A 13,029-nucleotide genomic window follows, 5' to 3' on the forward strand; every position below is an offset into this window, starting at 1 on the left:
ACAATTGACCCCGTTCTCCTCAGCTGTTCAATGTGCCATCTCCAGATGACATCAGACGCAGTCTCCACTGGGTAGGAGAGTGGTCCAGTTCTGCTTTTATCTTTCCAGTACCAACTTTTGATCACCTCTGTAGTCCCTCGCCAGGACTGCTTGTCCAGGAGTGAAACATCAAACCTCATTGCTCGAAGAGTCCTCAATTTTTTCTCACCTGTTTGACCTTACGTCTTCTGAGATTGGGTTGAAGGAGATTCAAGCACGAGGGCAAGGTATGACCCAAAAATAGTATAGCTGGTGAATTGTTGGTTCTGGAGTGTGCTGCATTGCCACATACAAGGAGGAAGTTGGGGAGCTTCTAATTCAGTGTCGGTGTAGTGTTTTCTGCTGACATTGCTCACAGTGCATTCTTTAGTCTCTGGCCTAATTTTCCGCTAAGCCATTTGTACTGTAGCTGGATGGTACAGTGCAAATGTAATGTGTCTTCTTGTATTCATTTTCAGGAATGACTGAAACTGTTCCACTATAGTGGTCCATTGTCACTGACTAAGTGTTCTGGAACACTAGTCCTTGAGAAGTGGTTCCTCAACACATCAACAGTGTGTGAAGCTGTCATGGAGGTTATTTGGAACACTTCTGGCCCTTTGTAGCTGTATTGATTACTACCAAGACACTTGTGCCTATGAATGGTCTGGCAAGATCTACATGAATCCTCCTCCAAGGCAATGCTGGCCATTCCCAGGGATGGAGAGGTGTTGCTCTTGGCATCTTCTGGACATGTTGGCATTTCAAACAGCCACCAGACAAAGCTTTGAGTCAATGCTTTCATTTTGACCATGCCTAGATTACCCATGTTTCGCTCCTCCAACACTTTAGCTCTCAGCTTGGATAGTACAACATCTTTTAATCTCCGCAGAAGGCAACCCCCGTCAAGGGCAAGTTCATCCAAGTGCTGATATAAGTGGAAGACCTGGAGTTTCTGCCGCACATTCCAGCCATTTTGGGTTACCATGTTGACTTGAGACTGTGTGGGGTCTTTTCTGGTTTCCCTTTGATCAAGTCTGCCAAAAAAGGGAGACTTTCCATTTGTGATTGTGTCCCCCAAGAAACAGAGCCCAGTGCTGCATACAGGCTGCTGCTGTTGGTGAATAACCATTCTGTGGATTGGAAATGGACACAAGTCATCGATAATCAGAAATGAGAGTAAACCCTCTCTCATGCAAATACTGGTTGAAATGTTTTACACACCCCAAACCAGACTCAAGGCCTCTCTGTCAATCTGTGCATAATTTTTCTCTGCAGTGGTAAGAGAATTTAATGCAAAGGCAATGGGTCATTTACTTCCATCACTCATAGCCTGTGATGTGACTGCACCTGGACCATAAGATGAGGTATCACGGGCAAGTCTCACTGAATGAAGGTCATAATGTGTGAGCACAGTGTCTGATATCTCCATTTACTTTGCCTTTTGGAAAGCCACCTCAGTCTGCTTTGTCCATTGCCATTTCTTCCTGATCTGTAGTAATGAGTTCAAGGGGTGGGGCACAATAGACAAAATAAATTTGTTCAAAATAAATTTATTATCAAAGTCACCATATACAACCCTGAGATTCAGTTTCTTGTGGTCATACTCAATAAATCCAATAATGATAATGGAATCAATGAAGAGCTGCATTAGTACAACAAGTGTGCAAAAGACAATAAACTGCAAATACAATAATAAATAAGCAATAAATATTGAGAACATGAGAGGAAGAGACCTTGAAAGTGAGTCCACAGGTTGTGGGAACAGTTTGGTGATGGGCAAATGAAGTTATCCCCTTTGGTTCAGGAGACAGTTGGTTGAAGGGTAATAACTGTTCCTGACCTTGGTGGTGTGAGTCTTGAGATTCCTGTACCTTCTTTGGTTTAAAAAAATCCCACTTGTTGCGTCATGCTCTAAGCCCATAACCGTCTAATGTTTTTAACCCTGCCTTGAGGTTTTGGAGATGCTCCTTGTCATTGTTACTGGTAACAATGATGTCATCCAGGCAACACTGAGCACTTGGGCAGCCTTGCAGCCCCTTGTCCATGGCTTTCTGCTGGAGTGCAGATGCTACCCCAAAAATAAGCCCATTATACTGATAAACCCTTTGTAAGTGGTTATGGTGAGAAACACTTTGAATCTTCTTCCATTTCCATCTGTTGGTAGACCTCAGATAAGTCCACTTTGCTGAAGTGTTATCCTCCAGAAAGATTTGCAAAAATAGCTTCTATAGTGGTCAGAGGGTATCGACCTACGTTCAGTACTGGGTTGATGGTGACCTTAAAATAACCACAGATCCTGGCAGGTTCATCCTTCTTGGCTACTGGAACCACTGGTGTTGCCCATGGCCTCCACTCAACCTTGAAAAGAATTCCTTCAGCCTCCATGTGGTCAAGCTCACTGGCTGCTTTATCATGGATAGTATAAGGAACCAGACAGGCTTTGTGAAACGTGGTTGTGACATTTTCATTTAACACTATTTTACCCTTTGATATGTTTGAGTTTTCCAATGCCATCCTTGAACACTGTGCTGGCATCATCCAGTACCTTTCATAATTCACTTTCAGTTGACTCTATTGCAGAGCATGAGGCATGCAAATTGTGAATGGATCTTCAATCAAATTGCAGTTGTCTCATCCAATCATGGCCCCACAATGCTGGCCCTCCTGTTTTAACCACATACAAGTCCAAAATGGCTTGAAGGTTGGTGCTTTTCACAGTTATGAATGTCATTCCCATGGGAGTTATCTTTTCTCCACTGTAAGTTCTTAGTTGGCATCTGCAGGCTTCAGGTCAGTATCTTTGAAACGCTATTCAAACTCAATTTGTGGAATGACTGAAACAGATGAATCAGTGTCCAGTTCCATTTTAATTAATTTGCCATCCAGTTCTGTTGTAAGCCATATTGCTTGTCTATTGTCATTTGTCATGTGGGGAACCTTAAGGCTATCCAGTCCTGTGTCACTCTCATCATCATCAGATTTTTCCATCAACAGCATGTAGATTAGTGCTCCGACTGAAGCTGCAATTAGAATTTTTAGTTTTTTTTCCTCTTCCCTGTGCAGTCCATTTACTTTTGTCTGCAAACATGCTTTTTGTATTTGGTCTTGCTTTGTTGAATTTTCTGCAAATTTCACTCTTAAACCTGTGTAGGTCTGGTGTATGCGAGTTCCTGTCACAATGGTAACTCAATATGTTTAGCCAGGCAGATTCTGTTCAGATGCTGCAATTTCATTCATGCTCACTTTTATTCTTGACTGCAACCCAATTGTGTTTCTCAGTCCTGACGAAGGGTCTCGGCCTGAAACGTCAACTGCACCTCTTCCTAGAGATGCTGCCTGGCCTGCTGCGTTCACCAGCAACTTTGATGTGTGTTGCTTGAATTTCCAGCATCTGCAGAATTCCTGTTGTTTGTGTTTCTCAGTGTTGCTTTCATTGATACAGCAATTTCAACTGTTCTTTTAATGTGAGTGGTGCTTCAGTTTGGAGCTGTTTTTGCTTGCTTTCCCGTAAGGTTCCACGAACTAAACGATCTCTTAGTACCTTGTTCAAGCAAATCCTTGTTCAGACCAGATCTGGAATACTGTATGCAGTTTAGGTCTCTATCTGAAGAAGGTAATGTACTTTGTTTTAGAAATGGTTTAATGCTGGTTTACTATATTGATTCCTGGACAGAGAATGATCCAAAGAGAAGAAAACAAGCTTGACTGGCCAGATTTTATGCTGTTTATTGGACAAAAATTGCCCAAGTCTTCTTATGTTAGTATAATTTACACCAAATTAGAAGAAATGGATGATATCATTGAAATTATCAAGATATTGAAGAGGTTTACAGGGCAGATGTTGTGATAGATTGTCTCAGCCTGATGGGTTTACAAATTAGGATAAAAGTGATTGGTCTTTTAGAACTAAGATGAGGAGAAATTATCCACACTACAGCAAATAGGTACTCTGGCATTGCATACAAGAGGATGTTTTGCATTACATACTGAAAGACAGGAGCATGGAAAACGTATAGGTTTAGCCATTTTCTCATAAAATGGCAGAGCAGGTTTGAGAAGCTATATCATCTTTTTCTTCCATTTCTTCCAATCCATCTACTTGCTAATATTTTAAATGGACCAATAATATATTGCAAATTATCAACTTTTAAAAATTTTTTCCAATCTTAAGTAAATGCTTTATTGAAATTAAAGTATACACCAGTTCAAAAATTAAGTAGAAAAATATAAAATTAAGCTACAGACATGTGTAAAAAAAAATTAAATTTCAGAGTCCGGTTTGCACAAGTACCAAATCTTCATAGAAAACACAATTGAACTTCAAAGTGGTAATAAAGTCATTCCTGAACTGTACCTTGCTAATCACCTTCATACAATTGCACCTACCACCAAGAGAGCATTTTTTCATGCATAATACCAGACGTATATTATCTTTAAGGGAAGAGTTTATAGAAAATCTGAAGATAGCCATCATAATTTTTCATCCACTAGCTGTGTGTATCAAAGCATTGTTGGCATTTTACCCATAAATTTTGGGTCTATGAACAACAGAAGAATTTTGAAATTATCCTTACACCTTAAGTATTTTATGGATTGAGCTGACTCTAAAGAAGTATCAATGATTATAACATGTGAGCAAATGTGTGTGGACAAAGTGCTACCTGGCAATGAACGGCCACTTCTGTCAGTCCTTTAATCCCCAGAGAACAGGACCCTAATTAGATCCTGGAACATGCATAAGATTTGTATTTCACAAATTCCCACACAATATTCCTTTCCCTAACTTTCTAAAGCTGAATATTGTGCAGGACAGTATAGAATAAACACCAAACAAAAAAAGATGCTTTCCAATTCACAGTACTCATCAATTATGATGTGGCATGTTGCGGCTTGATATAAAAGAGTTATTGCTGTTTTCAAGCTACTGTGCTTTGCATTCTTTAAGCCCTACATGTCAGGAGTCTGTTGTACCAATGGTTGAATGATGTGGCTCAGTTTTCAACAGGAGGCAGCTGCTCCGCTGTGACGCTTAACTCTGAATCTTCTTGTGTACTCTCCAAGTTCTCAGAACTTTCATAGCATCCTGAGTCCCGTGGAATATCACACAGTGGAGCTGAGCTTGAGCATTGTTCATCAGTATTCTCTTCCTGTTCTTCTGTCTCGATTCCTGCTGTAAAGAACACACCAACCATATAAACCATAGTAACTTGGTAGCTAGTCTAAATTGTTGGCCAAGAGGCTAACATGATCCTTATGGTATGTAATTTCAACAATGCAAATGTATTCATTAAACAATCCTCTTCTGCACAACTTGTACTAAAGATTTCCCATATAACTGCCTTGTTAAAAAGTCTGCAGTACTTTATTGTTGTTCTATCTCATGTTTAAAGAGGTGTACATGAGGAAATCTGCAGATGCTGGAATTTCAAGCAACACACATAAAGGTTGCTGGTGAACGCAGCAGGCCAGGCAGCATCTCTAGGAAGAGGTACAGTCGACCTTTCGGGCCGAGACCCTTCCAAAAGAGGTATTCTTTCTCTTAGCTGTAGCCCACTACTGTCATCCTTGATCAAATTGCAGCAGTGTCAGATTTAAAACAATCTGATCTAATTAGCTCCATTAAGTGGCAGATACAAAATGAGCATAATATTTACCACTGATGTGTCAGTTGCAAATGCTTAGAATGTATCAACACCACACAGGTTAATACATAGGAAAAAAATGTGACGGCTTCCAAGAGTTTATACATGGCATTTTAAATATTGCCACTTGGTTTAAAATCTCACTGGGAAAAAATGTTTTACAACATTGTGAAAAGAACTCTGATTTTGAAGTGGAACATTAAAGTAAAAGATCCTTGTACTTTTGTAATCTAAAAATACACAAGTATTTGTACGTCCCTTTTTATCTGTAAATTAATGGCTGTTATTCTGGGCTAAGTGTGGGGGCTGGACTTAATTTGGCAGATCGTTCAAAGAGCCGGCATGAAGGCAAAGTTCTCTTGTATTGTGTGTTTCTATTTCCAAACGTGCCAGCATCGAGAAAGCATTGGGTAATGTACAATTTAATACTGGCTTTAACTTGGGATGAAACCTGTTCAGATCTTCTGGATAATGTTCCTTTCATGAAGACACTTATTTAATATGAACTTTGGAATCCAATGCCTACTTTAATGTAAAAGTAAGTATGCATCTATGCCAGATTCGACTTGAATTTAAACCTATTATAAATCAGTGGCTACTGATATTGTGTGCAAAGATGCTATGCCTGTGCCAGCTTGGCAAAGCATCGACTACTTTTGTTCCGGAGCTAATGAATTCTTGGCTTAAGCTTCACTTTAGGAGTTAAGTACACAATTCAAGCTAAGAATTCAATGCAGCACTAAAGAATTAAATTCTGCTACAACTATAAGATGTCAAAACCAGGTCCTGATGGACTAACTTCAGTGGATATAAGGCTACTATGGTTATATCAGGCAGCTTTGCAATGTTCTGGTCAAAATTCTTTTCTCAATGAAAGGAAGTGAAAACAGGCCATTCAGTTTCTTTACTGAATGCATGATCCTACTACTTGGATTTTCCTGATGCCATTAATTTAATGGATGTGAAATATATTAATCTAAAATTCATTTTCCTCCTGTGCTGTTGATCAATCTAAGATTGGAGAGTTATTGGAAAAAATACAGTATATTTATGAGTGTTCAGAAATGTCAATGTGTAAAAGCCAGCTGCATGATTATGGATCCTCCTTCATTTTTACTCCTATCGTTCACTCTCTCGATTGTTTCCATAACCATAAGACCAGAAGACAAAGAAGCAGAAGTCAGCCATTCGGCCCATCGAGTCTGCTCTGCCATTTTATCATGAGCTGATCCATTCTCCCATTTAGTCCCACTCCCCCGCCTTCTCACCATAACCTTTGATGCCCTGGCTACTCAGATACCTATCAATCTCTGCCTTAAATACACCCAATGACTTGGCCTCCACTGTTGCCCGTGGCAACAAATTCCATAGGTTCACCACCCTCTGGCTAAAAAAATTTCTTCGCATCTCTGTTCTGAATGGGCGCCCTTCAATCCTTAAGCCATGCCCTCTCGTACTAGACTCCCCCATCATGGGAAACAACTTTGCCAAATCCACTCTGTCCATGCCTTTCAACATTCGAAATGTTTCTATGAGGTCCCCCCTCATTCTTCTAAACTCCAAGGAATACAGTCCAAGAGTGGTCAAACGTTCCTCTTATGTTAACCCTCTCATTCCCAGAATCATCCTGGTGAATCTTCTCTGAACCCTCTCCAATGTCAGCACACTCTTTCTGAAATAAGGAGCCCAAAACTGCACACACTACTCCGTGAGGTCTTACCAGTGCCTTACAGAGCCTCAACATCACATCCCTGCTCCTATACTCTACTCCTCTAGAAATGAATGCCAACATTGCATTCGCCTTCTTCACCACCGACTCAACCTGGAGGTTAACCTTAAGGGTATCCTGTACGAGGACTCCCAAGTCCCGTTGCATCTCAGAAGTTTGAATTCTTTCCCCATCTAAATAATAGTCTGCCCATTTATTTCTTCTGCCAAAGTGCATAACCATACACTTTACAACATTGTATTTCATTTGCCACTTCTTTGCCCATTCTCCCAATCTTATCCAAGTCTCTCTGCAGACTACAGGAATTCTGCAGATGCTGGAAATTCAAGCAACACACATCAAAGGTGCTGGTGAACGCAGCAGGCCAGGCAGCTTCTCTAGGAAGAGGTACAGTCGATGTTTCAGGCCGAGACTGAAACGTTGACTGTACCTCTTCCTAGAGATGCTGCCTGGCCTGCTGCATTCACCAGCACCTTTGATGTGTGTTGCTCTCTGCAGACTCTCTGTTTCCTCAGCACTACTGGCCCCTCCACCTATCTTTGTATCATCAGCAAACTTAGCCACAAAACCATCTATTCCATAATCCAAGTCGTTGATGTACAACGTAAAAAGAAGCGGCCCCAACACTGACCCCTGTGGAACACCATTGGTAACCGGCAGCCAACCAGAATAGGATCCCTTTATTCCCACTCTCTGTTTCCTGCCAATCAGCCAATGCTCTATCCACGTATGTAACTTCCCTGTAATTCCATGGGCTCTTATCTTGTTTAGCAGCCTCATGTACAGCACCTTGTCAAAGGTCTTCTGAACATCCAAATACACAACATCCACTGCATCTCCCTTGTCTAGCCTACTTGTAATTTCCTCAAAAAATTGCAATAGGTTTGTCAGGCAGGATTTTCCTTTAAGGAAACCATGCTGAGTTCTACCTATATTGTCATATGCCTCCAGGTACTCCGTAACCTCATCCTTGACAATGGACTCCAACAACTTCCAACCACCGATATCAAGCTGACAGGTCTATAATTTCTTTTTTGCTTCCTTAACTCCTTCCTAAATAGCAGAGCGACATTTGCAATCTTCCAGCCCTCTGAAACCATGCCAGAATCTATTGACTTTTAAAAGATCATTGCTAATGCCTCCGTAATCTCCACAGCTACTTCCTTCCGAACACGAGGGTGCATTCCATCTGGTTCAGGAGATTTATCTACCCTTCCTGAGTACTTTCTCTGTCATAATTGTGACTGCGCACACTTCTCTTCCCTGCCACCCTTGAGTATCCAGTATACTTCTGATGTCTTCCTCAGTGAAGACTGATGCAAAATACTTGTTCAGTTCCTCCGCTATTTCTCCAGCATCATTTTCTATTGGTCCTATATCTACTGTCACCTGTCTTTTACTCTTTATATACTTGAAAAAGCTTTTAGTATCCTCTTTGATATTATTTGCTAGCTTCCTTTCATAGTTCATCTTTTCCCTCTTAATGACCTTCTTAGTTTCCTTTCGTAAGCTTTTAAAGACTTCCCAATCCTAACTTCTCACTAATTTTTGCTTCCTTGTATGCCCTCTCCTTTGCTTTAACTTTGGCTTTGACTTCTCTTGTCAGCCACGGTTGCATCCTTTTTCCATTTGAAAATTTCTTCTTTTTTGGAATATACCTGTCTTGCACTTTCCTCTCTTCTCACATAAACTCCAGCCACTGCTGCTCTGCCGTCCTTCCCAACAGTGTCCCTTTCCAGTCAGCTTTCGCCAGTTCCTCTCTCATGCCACTGTAATTTCCTTTACTGCACTGAAATACTGGCACATTGGATTTTGGCATCTCTTTTTCAAATTTCACAGTGAACTCAATCATGTTATGATCACTGCCTCCTAAGGGTTCCTTAACCTCAATCTCTCTAATCATCTCCGGTTCATTACACAATACCCAATCCAGTACAGCCAATCCCCTAGTGGGCTCAACAACAAGCTGTTCTAAAAAGCCATCTCATAGACATTCTACAAATTCTCTCTCGAGATCCAGTGCCAACCTGATTTTCCCAATCCACTTGCATGTTAAAATCCCCCACAATTATCATAACACTTCCCTTCTGACAAGCCTTTTCTATTTCCTGTTGTAACTTGTAGTCCACATCACTGCAGCTGTTAGGAGGCCTGTATATAACTGCCATCAGGGTCCTTTTACCCCTGCGATTTCTTAGCTCAACCCATAAAGATTCCGCACCTTCCGATCCTATGTCACCTCTTTCTAATGATTGAATATCATTTCTTACCAATAAAGCCACGCCACCCCCTCTGCCTACCTTCCTATCCTTCCGATACACCATGTATCCTTGGATGTTCAGCTCCCAGAGACATGCATCCTTTAGCCACGTCTCAGTGATGGCCATAATATCATACCTGCCAATCTGTAGCTGTACGACAAGATCATCCACCTTATTCCTTATGCTGCATGCATTTAAGTATAACACCTTAAGTCCAGTATTTGGTACTTTTTGCTTTGACTTCACTGCAACTTTATTGCACTGCAACTCATCCCAATGGCTGCAAATTTGCCCCATCACCTGCCTGTCCTTCCTGACATCTTTACTGCTCACTATCTTAGATTTATTTCTGTTTTCCCCCTCCTCTGCTCTACCACTCTGGTTCCCATTCCCCTGCCAAATTAGTTTAAACCCTCCCTAACAGGTCTATTAAACCCTCCCATCAGGATATTGGTCCCCTTCGGGTTCCGGTGTAACCTGTCCTTTTTGAAAAGGTCATACTTCCCCCAGAAGAGATCCCAATGATCCAAGAATCTGAAGCCCCGCCCCCTGCACCAGTCTCTCAGCCTCCTCCCTTCTCCTATCTATGTCATTGGTACCAACATGTACCAAGACAGCTGGCTGCTCACACCCTCTCCCTTCAGAATATTCTGGACCTGATCCGAGACATCCCGTACCCTGGCACCTGGGAGGCAACACACCATGCGGGTATCTCTATCAGGCTCACAGAATCTCCTGTCTGATCCCTTGACTATGGAATCCCCTATGACTACTGCATTCCTCTTCTCCCTCCTTCCCTCCTGCACAACAGCGCCAGGCTCAGTGCCAGAGACCCGGTCACCGTGGCCATCCCCTGTCAGGTCATCCCCCTCAACAGCATCCAAAACAAGATGTTTGTTGCTGAGGGGGGCAGCCACAGGGGTGTTCTCCACTCTCCGGGCATTTTCCTTCCCTCTCCTGACAGTCACCCAGTTTTCTGACCCCTGTAGCCTAGGGATGACTCCCTCCCTGTAGCTCCTGTCCATCACCTCTTCACTTTCCCTGACAAGCAGTAGGTCATCGAGCTGCAGCTCCAGATCCTTAACATGGTCTCTGAGGAGCTGCATCTCGGTGCACCTGGCACAGATGTGGCCATCAGGGAGGCTGGAGGTCTCCCAGGATTCCCACATCTGACACCCTGAACAAAGAACTAACCCTGCAGGCATGCTACCTAATTCTACAGGAGTGAAGCAAGGAAAAATCTTGCTTGGCCTGGACATTATTTGATAATCTGTCTGATGACTTGCATGAGTTGAATATATCTTAACGAGCAGGCTGTCTTCAAGTCATGAACTGTTCTGTTTTAACAGATGTCCATTGATCGATTTTGTCCACAAGTCAAAATATACATAAAATCACTCAATATGGTAACTATATATACAGCTCTGTATATATTGTAACAAATGGCATCAAAACAGACAAGAAAGAACAATTAATGAAATCGGAGGAAGGAATCCAATACCACCATTCACAGGAATTAATGTATGTATTCACTTTAGACTTAATATTATTTAAATATGGATGATTGTTCATCTGTAGGTGAGTCTACAAGTTGGACGTTAGTTATGGGATAGCCTGTAACCTGTTAAAATAAGTGTTTTGATTTTTCATCCAATAGGCAAAATGATTGATGAGTAAACCTTGCTTGGATTCACTGCCAAATATTTTGCCTTTGATAAGAAAGGCAAGTACTTGGTTAAAGATACCAGCCAGGCTTCAACTACCAATGTTATTTTCAAGAACATTTAATTTTTAAAAGAAAAACGTGCTTTTTATTAGCTAAGTCTCTTAATTTGTTTTTTTTACATTTTAAAATAATCCGTCTGAACCAAAACCCTCAATCTTTCTTTTGCCCAGGAAGAGTTGTTGGGAGTGGGGAGAAGCTCTATTTTCCGCAGATTTCCATTGTAGCAGCTAATAGAGCTTCCATGGGTTGGTGTTTTCACTGATTTGCTTTGGTTCTTGGTGTATTACTAGACAAAGAAATCAACCTACTGTCATAGTCCATGAGTAGTTCAGCAGCTGTGAGCAATTTGGCTCTCTGCTCAGGGTCCAGGATATTCAGTTCATTCAGGTGCGTTTCCTTCAGTTCTTTAAAGTCATCCAGAGTCTGGTAGCCATTTAACAGCAAAGTGGACGTAAGCTCTTGCTGTAGAGGGAAAAAAACACTTTTTAATAACGCTTAATGCTGTGGAGTGCATCAGCAATCCAGGCTTTTCAACCAAACATATCTCTGTTAAAAATGATTGGGCCTCAAATCACATGACCTGGAGAAATGAACCATTTTTTATTCAATATAACATGCTAGTAATTATATGTCAGAATAAAATGTCATTAAAAATCCTAGTGGTTTCAGGATAAGATACTTGCAGCAAAAAGCATCTTTTCATATTGTATTACACAAAATGCTTTGCCAGTGTAATGACTTTTATGCTAAAATAATTTGATGCAAAAGCTATACACAGTGACTGAAGGAGTAGTCTCTTTTTGTTTTGGTTTAGCAAGGGAAGCTGGTTCGCAGATAATCTGTGAACAAAATGACAGGGAAGGGGCCAGTGATGGCTAGGCGATTATGGGGAATGAACTGAGATGGTGCGTTGCAGAGTCAATGCAGATGGAGTTCCGATGCCTGTACAACAGGCCTGGGTGCGAGGATGGATCACTCTGGGTGCCAAGTAGAGGAGTCAGGGCCTGGGCAGAGGAGATTTGGTGCCCATACAACTGACCGGGATGCGAGGTTGGATCACTCTGGGCACCAAGCTGATTTGAAAAGTTTGAGAGCTGCTTTGGGCTGGGCAGCAAAATTTGGGCACAGAGTGAGTCTCTGGGTGGTGTGGTTTAGCCCTGGATCCTCTTGCTGCACCGGGTCCTAGTGCAAGGTATAGTTCACTGTTTACACAATTTAAATGCCGGCACAGATCAGAGGTGAGAGCCAATTCCGCTTGCTCTCCACGATGTTCATTCCTCTCTCCCAGCGAGCTGTGAGAGAGAGCCTCTTGCTGTTCTGCTGTTTGGTCAATTTAAATGCCAGCCCAGACAGATTGAAAAGATAGGGTGTTGGGACCTGGGGTGAGAGCTGATTTTGCTCGTTCACTCCTCTCTGTATGGTGCTGAGGCTATGAAGACTGCCCCGGCTGCTGGGCTTTGTGCCCGCTAATATGATAATCTGGTAAGCGAGGCTTTGGGCCTACAGCGGGCTGCTCTGGGGTTTGGATCAGAGGAATCAATTTTGGTTGGGAATGTTGTTATTCGCTTCAATTGTTTGCATGATTTGTGTTTTTTTTCTCTTGTGCATCAGGTACAGTATTGGTATTTTATTTTTCTTATTTTTATTTTT

The 13,029-nt window shown here is 41.8% G+C and overlaps 1 protein-coding gene across 1 annotated transcript in view; it reads right to left on the reverse strand.

The window, feature by feature from the left end:
- Window positions 1-1,442: 1,442 nt before the first annotated feature.
- The window catches only part of sash3 (SAM and SH3 domain containing 3), a 64,343-nt gene continuing 52,756 nt past the window's right edge, over window positions 1,443-13,029 (reverse strand). The window contains exons 7-8 of the mRNA XM_063060745.1: window positions 11,688-11,841; window positions 1,443-5,191 (exon numbers count right to left, since the gene is read on the reverse strand). Coding sequence (XP_062916815.1) covers window positions 5,013-5,191; window positions 11,688-11,841 — 333 coding nt within the window. The 3' untranslated portion in view covers window positions 1,443-5,012. The remainder of the gene's footprint in view (window positions 5,192-11,687; window positions 11,842-13,029) is intronic.

The sequence above is a fragment of the Mobula hypostoma genome, chromosome 10, assembly GCF_963921235.1.
Source record: "Mobula hypostoma chromosome 10, sMobHyp1.1, whole genome shotgun sequence".
In the NCBI taxonomy this organism is placed as follows: Eukaryota; Metazoa; Chordata; class Chondrichthyes; order Myliobatiformes; family Myliobatidae; genus Mobula; species Mobula hypostoma.